We start from the raw sequence: 16,049 nt of genomic DNA, 5'->3' as shown, positions 1-16,049 counted from the left end.
AGCTGTGACATATAATAGTCACATGACTCAGATGCAGGCTCAATGTAATTCCATCGTTATTTTTTTTTATCAGTAACTGTATCTAGGTTTGGATTGAGAGCTTCTTGTTGTGCATTTTTTGTATATATGTAAAAAAAAATAGATATGAATCCTAAATATGAATCATTTTGGCACCCAAAAGACTGTGAATGTGTGTGACTTCTGGCTTTCTGCTTTTATAGTTCCATGACATCAACTGCATCACTCCAGTTTATAAATATGAACTAGAGATGTCTGCTTTGTCTCAAAGTTTCTTTCTCATGCCATCTTAAGGAGTTTTGCCTCTGGCTTACTCATTAGGGACAAACTCACAAAGCTATGAATGTGTGTGTATACAAACAGTATGAGCATGCTTGTGTGTCCTGTGATGGACTGGCACCCTGACCATGGTGTAAACCAGTACTAGGTTTGGTAGTACAGTATATAGAATGAGTGACCGAGAGAGAAATGGAAGTGTCTTGGACTGGAGCGGCACGTAGTGGTTAGAACTGTTCCCTCCCACCTCCACGGTGAGGGTTTGAGTGCTTAGCGTTTGCATGTTTTTCCCGTGCTTTTTGGGTTCCCTCCAGGTGCTTCGCTTTCCTTCCACAGACCAAAGACATGGGGAGGAAAGCAAAGCACCTGGTGTTGCCAAACTTTCTGTAGCGTGTAAATGAACGTGCGTGATTATGTGCTCTGAGATGGATTGGCAACCTGTCCAGTGTGCTTCCCTGCCTAGTGCCCATTATCCTAGTCCACTAGGATAGCTTTTAGGCTTGTGCAGGATAAGTGGTGAAGAGTTTGAGTCAAATTGATTGAAAGGAATTGAATTGAATTGAATTTTTTTTATTTTACATTTACATTTGTAGCAGTTAAGTGACCAAGATTGGTCTTGATCAATCCACTGAGGAGGTGTAGGTCAGTGTTCAAGGCTGTGGATTACCAATCAGAAGGTCCAGAAGCTGGAAGCTGGTTCTATTTCCCAAAATAAAAAAAAGATAGCTGACTATTCAATATACCATAAGATACCGTATAACTTTTTCCGGCAGGATTTCTAATGATAATAATATTACGACGAAGATGATGAATGCCTCTCATCTTCATATCTGTATTTGTATCTGTTACGAACACACTCTTCTTCTTATCTGTTTGTTTTTAATAATGTATTTGTATTCAGTTACAGCCCGAGTCAGTAGAGATAAAGGTTTTTATAGGTGTCATGTAGCCGTATAAACTCTGGCCTTAAGTAAAGTGTTACTTTGGCTCTTCTAAATGCATTTGCAATGCCCTCATGTCTTGTTGTTAATGTCAATCAAAGAGGCAATGTGGAAATAGTTACTATAGGAATATGTTTACGCCCTGAGTCTCAAAACCCATCTATAATAATAATAACAATAATACCATAGACAAGGTCATCATGGTAGCATGGCCAAGCAGATATAATAAGTAAAATAATCAGTATCCAGGCCAGTCGATTTGTTAGTCAATACTTCAGTCTTCTTGCCTTGATGCCTAACCTAAACTGCCTACATTTTTATTTGGGTGCATGCAAAAATCCCTTACTTAAAAGTACCGTGTGTGTGTGTGTATTTATGTGACTATGTGCACCCAAGCTTCTTTTTCCAATCTTGAAAAGATCAGATTTATGGTAGATTTGATATCTCTCAGGGAGATAAGGGTCGCAGTGCTGACCGGCAAGCGTGCTTCTTTGAGTGGCAATCAGATGAAGGCTTTAGGTGAGGAAAAAAAAAAAAGAAAGAAAGTGTGGGAAAATAACAGCTCTGAGCATGTATCTCCATGTTCAGTTTTAACAGCAATACTCTGAACTTTAACCTAGGGGACGTGAGAGCTTATTCACAAAGCAGGAGCTTAATGTAAGGTTAGGTGAATGAAGACGTGGTGTTAGAATGTATACCGGAATCAAGAATAAAGAGTGATCTATTTTTATATAAGAAAAATAAAAGACACAGAGAGAGAGAGAGAAAGAGAGAGAGTAGTTGTTGTGATATTGTGTGGCCTCTTTTCCTTTTTTTTTTCTCAACTTATCCTCATTTAAACTTTCCGAGCTCAAGGTGTATTATTGGTGTTCCAGGCCTCCAACAAAGTTTTGGCACTTCAGGCTTTCCAAGTTGATAAAAAGTCAAGGTTTTGTTGTGGTCCAGTGTCGATCATTTTGTATCCGGGACTATATATATTGATGTTTTTGTGCTTTTTTCACCTGCAGGGCCTCCGACCATCTCCAGCACTCAAACACACCAGGCTCCTCATGGCGAAAAGGGTCAGATCAAGTGCTTCATCCGCAGCACCCCTCCTCCGGACCGCATCGTGAGTTCATCTTTCCGTTCCTGGAAATCTTTTCCTTTTCACTTCGTGCTACGACGAGCGCGGACTCTGTCGCCGCACGACTGTAGCGACTTCATTAGCTTTGACAGGCTTAGTCCAATAACGAACAGCACACTGATGACTTACGATTTATACACGTAATAAATGGAGCTGCGTCTTAAATTATTTGTTTCCGCTGCGTGTGTTACAGGGGGAATTAAGCGAGACGGGATGATGCGCTTAAATTCTTATCTGATGCTTGTTTATGCTCCGTTAGTGCACGTTTGATTAAGATTTATGAAGCTTAGATAAACAGCCTCCTCTCAAGGCCAATTTTTGATTCATTACTCATTCTGTGTGTGTGTGTGTGTGTGTGTGTGTGTGTGTGTGTGTGTGTGGTGGGTGGGGGGGGGGGGGGGGGGCCCGTGATACTGTACACAATCAATTTACTTCCTCTTTACTCTTGTAGTATTTTGTTGAGCTTATTAAACAGTAATAGAGTGCTCACATATGTGTATTAACTATGTTATAAACTGTAGACCAACCAATGAGGGAGTGTTGCCAATTAAGGCTGATTTATGCTTCTGCGTCATGTCTACTGAGGCCTGAGGCACTGTAAGCTTTATGCTTGCACGCTGGTGTGTCTGTGCCGCTCTGTAATTACACCATTAAACCCGGTGGAGTTTCTATGCCACTGTGCTGAGTCCGTGCGTTCTTTTGTTTTGTTTTTCGTGTACTACAAACAATGGTGAATGGAACTGGGCCGATCTCGTTGGAGTTGGAAGAACTTTCTTTTTTGAAAAACAAAATTATTTTTGCTGAAATTACTGCACCGCGGGAACAAGAGAAGACATTGGAGGCGACCGTGTAAACCACTTTATTCCGGATACAGGGGCAGACACACTATGGGCAATTTGGGATCGGCACTTAGCCTAATCTGCAAACCTTTGGACTGTGAAAGGAAGCCAGAGGAAATCCACCAAGCGGGTATCAAACCCAGACCGTTAAGGTGCAGGGTGACAGTGCGAACCACTGAGCAAACTCAAATGCCACACCTGTATGACATTCAACTCAATTAAAAAAAAAAATGAAAGCATCGAAGAAGAAGCCGGAAATGCAGTGCTAAAAGTTGAACTAACGATATTTGTTGTGGTCTGTGTCTCCGTGCCGTCTATGGTGCACATCAGGCTATACGCTATAGGGTACACCACAGGATACACAGCTACGCCAGACCTACAGTACAGTGTAGACTGGACTTAGAAACCTATATCACCTTGTGTTTTCCAAATGCCTCCACAATTTATTGTTTACTGTGTACCTGAATGATTCTTGTATTCTCCTGTTTCAGGCCTGGTCATGGAAAGAGACGGTCCTCGAGTCGGGCACATCCGGCCGCTACACGGTCGAGACGGTGAGCACCGAGGACGGTGTCCTGTCCACCCTAACGATGAGCAACATCGTCCCCGCTGACTTCCAGACCATCTACAACTGCACGGCCTGGAACAGCTTTGGATCCGATACTGAAATCATACGTCTCAAGGAACAAGGTGGGAGCCAAGGTTCGACAGGTTCCACCTTCTCTTCTCAGTGTGGTGGCTCCCCAGAAAACTGTTTAAGCATTAACATTTATTTAGCCTCGGGTGATTCGTCTGGGGCTTTAACTCTTTAACTCTTTTTTTTGTGTGTAGCCTTTTATTATAACATATGTGATAAAAAGAAATGATTTTATTAAAAGAAGAGAAAAAAACACACACACACACATAATGTATCATGAAATAGTTTTGAAAATGATGTGTTTCTAACTTTTTTTTTTAATGCATTAATCTCCAGTAGGATTATTAATTCCTGCTCATTTTATTGTATGTAATGAATTTGTTTCAGGGACATGTCTGCAGGGTGGAAATTTCATTTATCATTGGAATGTATTTATTATACAGCGCTCTGTGTCATTTTCTGCCAAAGCTACTTAACGGCCACAACAACCTGGCATCGTCTTTTCTCCATTCATGGTGTTTTTTGTTTTTTTTTAAGGAATGCAATCTATTTGCCTCCAGAAAAGCAAAGTGTGGTTTCAGCTCACTAGCTATTAATTGAAAATGTATGGTTGTTTGTCCTTGAGAGGCATTAAATAGACATTAATTACAGAGAACGAGGCGATGCTGGGTTTTGCTAGGCTGGTTTGTTTAACGCAGGAGGGTGTAATTAATGGCACATAGGTGTTACTCATTCCCTTTATTATTATTATTATTATGATTATTATTATTATTAGTGACATGAATGCAAGTGTGTCCGCCACTCCCAGCATTAAAAAAAAAAACATGTTTTTAATTATCTCCCAAGTGTTTTTTGGTGCAGCTGTCAATTACTATCCATTTGTTATAATCACACCTGCCGTTTAACTCCATTTTGACCCAGGAAAAGAAAAAAAAAAGACAGGTGTGCAATTTCAGTTGATGCTTCTAAAAGAGGATAGTTCACGTAACCTGCATATGTGTTGCGAAATAACATTTCTTACACACACACTTACACAACGAGCCTCGCTCTGTTCGGTGTCTGGTTGCTCTTTTCGCTCCAATCTTGAATTGCGGCGTTCGTTTTTAAATGACACAGCAGCGCTCGATCTCTTGATGTTCTCTTGTTTAGAAATAAAAGGCAGACTCTGTGATGATTTGCTGAATTGACTCGGCTTGTTCATGCTGTGTTATTGTAGGCGGCTATCATTTGTTGTCCGCAGAGTCTCTGCCTGTGGCCGTGATTATCGGCGTGGCGGTGGGAGCCTTCGTCGCCTTCATCGTCCTCATCGGCACCATCGGGGCTTTTTGCTGCACACGCTCTCAGAGAAGTACGTATTATAGCCCCGAGCTCCGTTCACCTTCCTTTAGCCAGAAAGAACTGTGTGTGAGGGTTCAAGCCATTTCACACACATGCTTTTTTTTACTATTATTTTTTGGACATCTATCTCTCTTTCTTTCCCATTCGTGCCACTTTCCATCTCGTTTATAAGACTCGACCATCCCGCCATTCTCCAAACCTGAGCATCTCATTCAAGCTTTTGAACGAAAACTCCACCCTGAAACTTGTTATATTCCATGCAAAAGATTGTTTTGAAGTATTTAGTAATTATTGCTGCATTTTCATTCCTGCATGCAAGACGTTAGAAGTTGTGTGCTGCAACAATCAAGGAGAAAAACAAAATGTTCTCATAAGGGATTAAAAAGCTTGTAAAATGAAACCAATAATGGGACATGAAAGAAACGAATAAATAAAGTATATACAAAAACTAGCAAACAAACAATAGAATAGTCATTTTATTCATGATCTCACAAAAGTTTTGCGAGATCTTGCAAAACACTGAGTGACTCCCAGGTCTTAAACAGTGCTTAAATACACAATTTATTCTTCTTATAGATTTCTAATGTGGCTTCACGATTTAATAAAAAAAAAACAAAAAAAGAAATAATCCCACTGCAATTATTCTATGATTCTAATTAAACTGCAATAGTTACACTATTTTGTGTAACAAATCATCACATTTTTGCCAATTTTTATTTATTAGCTAATAAATAAATAAAAACAAACTTAAAAACAAACTAATAAATATATTATTATCAATATATATAAAATAAATAAATTACTGGCAAACTCTACATACATTCAAATATGCATATATTGCATATATAATTACACAGTTCCATATCGTGATTACCAATTCTTGCAACCAATTTTAACATTAAATGTGGGATTTTACATACAGATTTGCAATCATTCTTTTTTATATTATTTTATACAATAATAATAGACTAAAACTTGATATTGAACAAATATCGTTCTAAACTAAGCTAAAAACACAATAATTCAAGTCCCATCCTTATGCTCTATATAGAGATGAGACTATTTCTTCTTCTAACCATTTAAAATGCAGAATATGATTTTTTTTTCAGTTTTTCAAAAAGTTGCAGTTCTACAGAAAGGTTTAAAGAAACAAACAAAAACAGAGTCCTTGTCTAGCAGTGATTCATCTTACATTGACCCAGATACAGTAGATGTTCGACCAAAAAATGAAAAAAAAAAAAAAAATTCTGCTTTTATTGAGTTGTTCATGCTCACTATTTTCACTGACAAATAAAAATATACCAACATAACAAAGTAATTAATTACTATAAAAATACTAAATTCGATCTGGACTTAAGTCATTCTGGGTGGATTTTTCCTTCAAGAGCCTTTCAGGAAGTGAAGGTGTAGCTTGCAGGAAGTGTCATGGGAGGCTAGCGTTGAGCATGTTGTTGTTGTATACCACAGAAGACGCTCACCTGGTCATGCCCTCCCTCCCTGCCTCGATCTGTGCTCAGCAGAGAGAACTTTCAAGCAAAATTAAGACAGAAAGTAAGCCCTCGTTACCCGACTGTCACCAATCAAACTACACTACACTACAAACAGTGCTTTTGACATGCGTCTTGGACTGTGCTCTTGACTTGTGCTATCTTGTTAGCGTACAGATACAGAGACACAACCTAAGCATTGTGAAGTTGCATGAAAGAATTGCACCCAGTACTTTTGACTGTGCTAAGTAGTTCATATAGAGTAGTAATGCATAAACGTCTGTCTGTCAGACCTCAAAGGCGTCGTCACGACCAAGAATGATATCCGCGTGGAGATCGTTCACAAAGATCACAACGCTGCACGGGAAAATGAGGACCATGCCGCCATGAAACAGCTGATGGTAAGTCTTTGTTTAGCTTCGCCAAATTTCACCCCTGCCTGATTTCCGATTTGCACCAAACAAACGCACCAGCTTATTACGGCTTTGCCTGTCACGTCCTCACATAATGCATGCTAATCACCTGCACCCCAACACTAATAACCCCAATTCAGAGTTAATGCTAATACCAGGCTCATGAATAATGCAGCCCAAGATTTTATGTGTGTGAGAAAAAGCCCCAATCGCCTGAAGCCCTATATTTAGCCTACAGCCTGCCTCTCTCGGGAAGACAGAGACACAACCATAGAGATGCCAATGATCAAGTGGCCTGGGGCCTTTTTTCCATAGCGCCTCTCTGAGAAATGCTGTCAAAAACACAATAGCACCCTCTTTTGAAATCCCGCTATATATTCTGGGCCTCTCCAAGGCCCAGCAAACCGCACAGAGATTCTACTTTTCGCTCAGGATGTGATTAAATCCGTGATACATCAACGAATATTAATCAGAAGATGGAAAATATTAATGGAGAATTTGCAATATCAGGAAATTAAGTAGCAGCGTTTGTGTGATTGTCCTCAGATTGAACGTGGAGAATTCCAGCAGGAGTCTGTTCTTAAGCAGCTGGAGGTCCTGCAGGAGGAGGAGAAAGAGTACCAGCACATCAAGGTGAGCTTCCGTAGAGGGTTGAGCTTCTCTAAAAGGGAGTCGCTTTGGTGCCAAAGTATAGGTTTGCATGCTTTGTGCTAATCCCAGAACCCAGAGCTTGCGGTTTGTTCATTGATTCGTGCAGTCATCCTTTTTTTGGGGGGGGGGGGGGGGGATTTATAACATTTAAAATCCAGAGCTGCATACTCTTAAAACGCATTGTCGCCTTGCACCTCCAGGGTCCGGGTTCAATTCCCGGCCAGGCTTGATTCTTATCTCTGTGCATGGAGTTTGCATGTTCTCCCCATGCTTGGTAGGTTTCCTCCAGGTACTCCGGTTTCCTCACACAGTGCAAAGACTTGTAGGTTAGGTTAATTGGCATTCCCAAATTGCCTGTACTGTGTAAGTGAGTGTATGTGTGTGTGCATGTGATGGATTGGCACCCTGTCCAGAGTGTACCCTGTCTTGTGCCCTAAGCCTCCTGGAATGGGCTCTAGGCCCCCCCGCGACCCTGAATACAGGATGAAGTGGTATAGATGGTGATGTGGTGAGAATTTGCATTAGGATCTAAATCCATCATTGGGATCAGATTCACAATCAGAATTTGAATAAAAGAATACTAATTCTACAGAATCAAGATTAAACTCAGTGGCGCAATGGAAATGCGTTTGTTTTATTACCTGTAGATTGAAGATTGAGTTAAATGCGAGTCAAGAGAATAGATTGACCGTGTTTTCTTTTGGTGGGGGGCGTAGGAGTGCCTGGTGGGGGAGTGCCGTATCAGAGATAGGAATGGGTGGGAATTGGACATGAATCAGAAAATCATGGGACAAAAAAGAATCTGAATTTAAATGCAAATCAGGATTAGAAAATCAGAATGCAGAATAAGAATTAGTAGCAGAATCATACACAACATGCAAAACACAGTGTTTGTGCACAGTATACATAAAATGTGCATTTTGCATATACTGTATAACAATTTTGCGTTTTTATATTTCTTTTACACCCTGGCCTGTTTTATTTCAGCTCCCACTGATAATGATTTTGTATTAATTAGCAAACAACTGTGCTGAAGTCTTGAGCCAGCCCTCATTTGTTTATATTCAATTAAATTCTGTAGATTAAATTAATGCAATGGGAACAAATGTTTTACAGTGACCGACTGCGAAATGCCTAAAGATACGATTTAAAAATTGGTTGTTTATGTAACAAACCAATTACTGGAAACTTCCTCCGCTGACCTCGATTACTGCTCGTATCCTCAAGCCATAAATCAGCTAATGATCAGGTGTTAATGCAGAATTAATCACACTGGCAAGAGAGACAAACCTATTCGCTGGGAGATAAAGCACATCCAGAACAGAATAATACTTTGCTTAGATGAATCACGATTCAGTGTTTTTAAGCAATATTGGACTATAAACCGCTATCCGTTTACTGAACATCATAATTCATTCATTGACTGATTACACGCTAGAAAGTCCAAGACAAAAAAAAAAAAAAAAAACTTCAGCAACACTTGACAGAAATTATATTAATGTAATGACATTTAACAAGTTCAAGAGTTTGAGAAATCCTTGTGTCAAATTGGTTTTACAGAATTTTTGTAATTAACATTATTATAATTTTAAAACATACAGTTCTGTGCAAAAGTCTTGAGCCACACCTCATTTCTTTATATTAAATGAAATAAAATGATGTAGATTAACATAAAGAAGTGAGAACTAATGCTTTATTGAAACAGGCTACAAAGTGCCTAAATATACAATAAAAAAAAATTGGTTGTTTATGTAACAACCTCAGCAGCGACCTCATTTCCCCTCTCGTCTGCTCCAACCACTCAGCATTCAGCATCAGCAGTAATCTAATCACCAGCCTGAACATCTGTCACATCTGCACCCGTTCCTTAAACGTTCATCTAAAACTGGTCAGGTACTGTACAGGGACTGGACTAATAATGCAAGTCAAAAAGTCCTTAAGGAAGCCTGGAGAGCAATGCCTCAAGACTGCATTCAAATACCAAAAGGTCTCTTTGAAAGCAAAATATTAAAAATGAGGGGAATTTTTTTTTTTTTTTTTTACCTAATACTGCACTTGCAAGCACTGAGTCTTTAAATAACATCTGACTGCTGTCGTTGTTACTTAATTACCTAATAGCATACAGTATGTGCTATTAGGTAATTATAAAGTATAAAGTAATTTATAAAGTAAAATATCCAAACTTGTGTCCAAACCTTTAACACTTTGGTACTGTATATTTTAACAAAACCTAAATAAGCTACAGTCTTTTTTTCTTCCTTATAAGCTGTAATGTTGTTGATTACTCACTCTGCGAGAGTGCATTTACGGGATATAAAGCGAAAAATTTTGCCAGCCTGGGTTCAGACCCAGTGAACAATGCCTAAGCAGGATAAATGTAGTCAGTGCACCACCACGCGAGGAAAATTGTTTCTTCTAAAATGGAACTTTTTGTATTGCTAGTCAAAGTTTTTATTTTAGCGTGGTTTATGGGGTGCAATAAAAGCCTCATAGGGATAGATGGCGTGTGACTGGAGCCGAGTGAATTCTTTATACGAGCATCGAGTCTACCAAGAGCTGCTCTTATCTCTGCTTTAAATCTGTCGTTATAAATCCCATCAATCCGACCGCTTAACAAAAAAACATGCTGTGAATCAAACAACATCCATCAGTCATATTACTACTGAGAAGCCACAATATACGTCTAAAATATAAAGTCTTTTTATTTTGACGTTAGGTATTCTAGACGACGTTTCCGCCGAACCGTCCTGTGTTCATTCTTTTTATATATTGTACAAATTTTCAGCAGCTCGGGTGGCTGCTATATCATCTTTTTATTCATTTCCACTGGGCTTTATTCTCTATGGATGTGTGTTTAGAAGTGAAAGAGCAAAGAGTCTATAAGACAGAATGAGACAAAGAGCAAAGACACACACACACACACACACTTGGGTTTTCTTTGGGTTGTCATAGCAGAATCATCTGGGAGTGATTATTTTCCCTCCCCTGGGTTCTTGCCCCTCCACACACACACACACACACACACACACACATGCACATGCACTCACACACACTCACACAAGCTTGGCAACCTAGCAAATGGGCACACTAATTCAACAGCTCTCTGATTGCACCTTTTCAGTGTATTTGGAAAAAGACAATTTTCGGACCAATTAAAGTCGATCGTGTGCAGAGTAACAGTAACTGTTGCTCTTGTTTGTTCTGCCAGCATGTAGAACACTGAGAGCTGATTAATTAGCAAGGATGCAAATTCTTTCTTCCTCCTTCTTTCTTTATTGTATTAACATTATAGTAGAAGAAAGGTTAATAACGTTAACCCAGACAACTACCTTTTGCTCCCTCTGCACTGTCTGATTATCTGCTTATTTCCCTTCTCAGGTCATTACTATTATAAGCCCGACCTCAGGGAGATTTCGAAACACCTATTATTACTGTTTCTTTTTTTTTTCAGCATTATTAACACACACAACAGTGATTTTTAGTACAACTACTTTTGAAAAGTTTTGAGAGCCTTTAACCTATTATTTTTTCATAATAATAATAATAATAATAACAACAACAATAATAATAATGATAATGATAATGATAATAATAATAATAATAATGATAATAATAACAATAACAATAATAATAATAATAATAATTAATCTCAGCGCTTATGGTTAATGATTTTAAGTGATTTTATACTAGGATTTGTGAAGAGGATTTATTTATTTATTTATTTATTTATTTACTTCGACAGGTAACAACCTCAGCAGCAATCTCATTTCCCCTCTCGTCTGTTCCAACCACTTAGCATTTAGCATCAGCAGTATACTAATCAGCAGCCTGAACATCTGCCATCATCTGCACCTGATTCTCACTGGTTCATGACTTAAAAGTTTTTTATGCTTAAATGATCCATAGGTCACTGTCTGGCTTAACAAGCAAAAAAACATACCTCTGAATCTGCTCAGTTACAGGAACTGGAAACTACATAAGAAATACAAGATACGTTGGCTATTGGAAGCACAATATAAAGAAATAATGTGTTGGAAGCACAATATAAAGAAATAATGGCTGGTTTAAGACCTTTACACAAGGCTGTGTTTCACATCTCAGTGCTGTATTTGTGTGAAATCACAGTTAAATTAATGTTATGTTTTTCTTCTCCATGTTTTATTTTTAACTAGGATCCCACCAACGGCTACTACAGCGTGAACACCTTCAAGGAGCACCACGGGACCCCAACCATCACACTGGCTAACGCCCACAACACCACCGAACTGCGGCGTGAATCCTCCACAGGCAAGCAGCGAGTACCCACAGGCATGTCCTTCACCAACATCTACTCAACCATTGGTGGCGCGCCCAACCCTCGCTTGTATGAGTACGACGGGCGCTTCGTCCTGGGCACCGGCAGCAGCTCCATCGAGCTTTGCGAGCGCGAGCTGCAGCAGCGTGCCTCCCTTAGCGACTCGGGTTCCTTCATGGACACGCACTGCGACAGCAGCGCCAGCAGCTACGCACACTTTGACAAGGACAGCAAGGCCTCCGCGTCGTCCTCGTCACACCACTCGCACTCGTCCTCGCAGAACTCGGACCTGACGCGACCCCTGCAGAAGCGCATGCAGACTCACGTGTGACGACGTCTGCGGATGATGTCGGGAAGCAGATCAAGCACACAAGCTCTCTTTTTCTTACTCTTTTTGTCTCTGTAACGTCATCATAATAAACCTCGTACAACGCAGCTTTGGAAACGCCTTCGTGGTCACGGTTACAAATGCAGAGAAGTCAAATACCCTGATTCCAGAAGAAGCACCTTCAGCGTAGTACCAGTGAGAAATGCCTCAGCAACTGTACAGAACCCACGATACAGGATAAAACCATGCTGACAAAAACGCGTGGACGGGCAGATCACAAAAGAAGGGAGGTCTACAGATCATGAACAGACTCCACAGTTCTGTTGACACCTCCAGTCCATGATGCCTTTGGCAGCATCAGAAAGACAACATCCTGATTCTCTTGCCTTCTCTTGCTCTCTTGTACAGCAGACCTGTCTAAGCGAGTGTGTGTTATTTGACAGTAACTCCTTTTTCCCTTTCCCCACAGCTAAGACTTTTGCTTCTGCGTGGATGGAAACTTATAAAAAGAAAAAAGAAAGAAAAAAAAAAGTTTGCCAACAGACTTAATCACTGTCAGTCAATATAGTTGGATTCCAGTTCTCCTGCATCCTGGAGATATATAGCCCTCTGCCATTCTGAAAATATCTGTACATTATTCATTTATTAGTTTGTTTGTTTTTTTTTATTTTCTTGCTGTCTTTTGTCAGTTTGATCATACGTTTTTGTTTTTTTTTGTCTCACTTTGGCGATTGCTGACTTTGCCGACCTTAAGGAGGACTTAAAAGTGGATGATCTGATCTTTTCTTAACTAAGCTGATTTAAAATGCACAGGATGTTTTGGCCATCAAGTAAGAACAATGCAAATATTTTCACTACTTTGTTAATGAAAGAATGCTCAGCCTGTGTGTGACGTGGCAAGGATCTGGTCTCGTCAAACCTCATATAAACCAGCGACTCGAATTTACACCATATACACGAATTACCTTTTCTGTGGCTTTAAATTCTTAGTATATAGTCACATTGTTTACACTGACTGAAAAGGGTTGACGGCCGATGACCCCCGGACGGAGGGAAAACATTTCACCTGCTCTCCACAGCCTTCAGACTGCACCGCAGGACACCTGCTCACTGTTTTAAGTGAACTGTCTGCACACTGAGATGTACCATCAAGACTCTGATTTCATTCTTGATTTGTTTGTACGATGTTTGCTCCTCTTTATTTCCGTCCGTTGAGAGCACTTGACGTTACTCCTGATTACACACAAGCACCTGTATAGATGCACTGTACAAAAACAAACAAGCCAAAAGCAGAGCAGGAAGTAGTACGGAGACACGCAATGCATGATGCATGCCAGGTTCAGACTGAGGCAAGCAGGTGCTGTTTGGTACGATTACAGCCTCATCTACATGATATGTATATTTATTACACACTTTGTTTAGCCTGCCAGGATTTGCGTGGAGGAAATTCCAGGTTTCTGATAAGGCACGGACACCAGATAAGGGTAGCCTGCTCATCTCTCATGTGGTGGAAGAACTCATAAACATGACATACTGTAAACGGATAGCTAGTGGTTGGACAACTAGTTGACCAGTAATTTTAAAAGGATTCAGTTAGTCACCTTCTCTATGTTTAGGCCAATAAGAGGGATCCCTTTTAATAGTGCTGATAAACAGCAGCAAAAAAAATGCACCGCACTCGACAGACTTGACCACAATTAAGAGTCATAGCAAGTGATACATGCCATTTCCAGCTTCTTAGCATGCTTCCTCACTAGGCACAATTGCTTTGTGTCAATGACAGGGTACGATTTCTTATTGATTCGAATCGTGCCCCAGTATGGCATACCTTGCTTGCGACCATTTTTACATATTATGCAAATATCCTGGAATTTAGGGTCAAGTGTACTCGGATCTGTTTTAAAGCACCCTTAAGCTAAATGCATACATGGTGCATCATACTGTATGTATTACACTTGAATGAACTAATTCTTAAATTGCCATGCTCAATGACTGGGCATCCTTTCACTTAGAAAGGCTGCTCAATGTCTAGAGCAGCCACTGATCCGAAAAGTACTCTGGATCAGCCTCTAAAGTTCTGGGGTTTCATTGGAAAATGATGAGCGACCTGTAGTTTAGAAAGCACTCCTGTACCACTTTGCTCATAAAGGAATTTATTATACCACAAAGAATCGTAGGAGGAATTCCTCAGTGGAAAATATATGATCTTGTTTTGAGGAGGCCGTTATGATCTGATGCTGCATGCCACTAAAAGATTGAGTGGTGGTACCCAGTAGTGCAAACAGGGGAGAGCAGCTGCCTGCCAAAACCCATCTTCAAAACCAGTCATGCATTCAACATTCTTGATAATGTTTTGATCTTAAAAAATACTTATCTCCTTTTTATCTGCTTTTAAGTCTTTCCGAATTGCCTCAGGGCCATCGGCATTGTTTTGTTCATGGCTACATGTATCATGACCTAACAGAAGGTCTAACGAATCCTATATCCCTTTCTAACCCCTGATCAAGGGCAGTACTTGGTGTGTGGAACAAGAGGTTGTAAACCCTATATAGTACACTAGCTTTCCATTTAATGCTTTTTGGGATTCAACATTTGAACAGTTCCTCACCCTTTGGCTGCATTTATGTAACCGGTAAGAATTTAAAACTACCTTCACTCCTGCCTATGTCCTGGTTAATTAGTATATGCAACCTCTAGTAGGTAGACGGTGAGGTTACGTAAAAATTTCATTGGATATTTGCCCATAATTAGATCATATGATTCACTGCCCAATCTAGACTTCTCACGTTTCAAAGGTTAGCCTTGTTACAGTGTAAAAAACTCAATCAAGAAAACTAATTTCTGTACATATTGTGTGAGTTAGGTGGGATCAAGGTCAATGCTAGCCCAGCTGTGATTACAAATCCATTTACTTTAAAAGGTGACAATACGAAAATGCTCAAACATAATTGTGTTTCTTCGATTCTTCACTGTTAAAAATCTTCCGCCATGACAGCACAATCATGACATTGTTGTAGATAATGATCTACTGCAATCAACATCACAATGTATAGAAAGTGGGAGGGAAAGCTTTTAACCACATCTCTATGGAGACTATGAAAGATTATGGAGCTGGCAGGATGTGTGGGTTCGCAATTATATCTGTATTGCATGTAACAGTTAGATAGTGTGGATTAAAATGCCGGGTAAAATGGAAGCAGTTCTGCTCCAGAGACTCACCCTGTGTGAACCCAACATCAGTAGGTATCGTTTTATAAAACATTCTCAACAGATTATGTCGTCTGTGCAGTTTTGCCAAACACATTGGTGCAAAGAAGCTTTTCTGTTGAAGAACAACTTTTCAGCAGGGTAATGACTGATTATTTTATTGGAAGATTAGCTCAATTTTAGAACTGGACTCTAAAGCAATTTTAGATACACTCAATTGCCTGATTAGTTAAATGGGTTCTTTATGCGTTACTGGATCCTGGGTTGTCAAGAAGGGGAACAGACTACCTAATCGCCTAGGAGTCATCAACTGTTGGGCTGCAGCTTATATTTTCATAGATCAACCCAAACACTCGAAATAATCCTGCAGCAGAAGCATTAACATCTGAAAACAAACTGTATGTAGTTAACTGAAGATGAACCATTGCAACATCTGTAGATGATCATCTGTTGCTGAGAATTTATGTAAATTATTTACTTGGAGTTTTATTTACTTT

At 39.8% G+C, this 16,049-nt stretch overlaps 1 protein-coding gene across 3 annotated transcripts in view; it reads left to right on the top strand.

The window, feature by feature from the left end:
• kirrel3b (kirre like nephrin family adhesion molecule 3b) overlaps positions 1-15,617 on the top strand; it is a 229,674-nt gene extending 214,057 nt beyond the window's left edge. Inside the window, exons 10-16 of one of the 3 annotated variants that reach the window (XM_053501082.1) lie at positions 2,243-2,343; positions 3,689-3,887; positions 5,051-5,182; positions 6,640-6,723; positions 6,951-7,060; positions 7,619-7,705; positions 11,896-15,617. In XM_053501082.1, coding sequence (XP_053357057.1) covers positions 2,243-2,343; positions 3,689-3,887; positions 5,051-5,182; positions 6,640-6,723; positions 6,951-7,060; positions 7,619-7,705; positions 11,896-12,348 — 1,166 coding nt within the window. In that variant the 3' untranslated portion in view covers positions 12,349-15,617. The remainder of the gene's footprint in view (positions 1-2,242; positions 2,344-3,688; positions 3,888-5,050; positions 5,183-6,639; positions 6,724-6,950; positions 7,061-7,618; positions 7,706-11,895) is intronic. The other 2 variants (XM_053501084.1, XM_053501083.1) reach the window with 2 other exon arrangements.
• Positions 15,618-16,049: the final 432 nt, after the last annotated feature.

This window comes from Clarias gariepinus, chromosome 7 (assembly GCF_024256425.1).
Source record: "Clarias gariepinus isolate MV-2021 ecotype Netherlands chromosome 7, CGAR_prim_01v2, whole genome shotgun sequence".
Lineage (NCBI taxonomy): Eukaryota > Metazoa > Chordata > Actinopteri > Siluriformes > Clariidae > Clarias > Clarias gariepinus.
The sequence above is the reverse complement of the archived record's forward strand: the minus strand, read 5'-3'. Positions and strand labels throughout refer to the sequence as shown.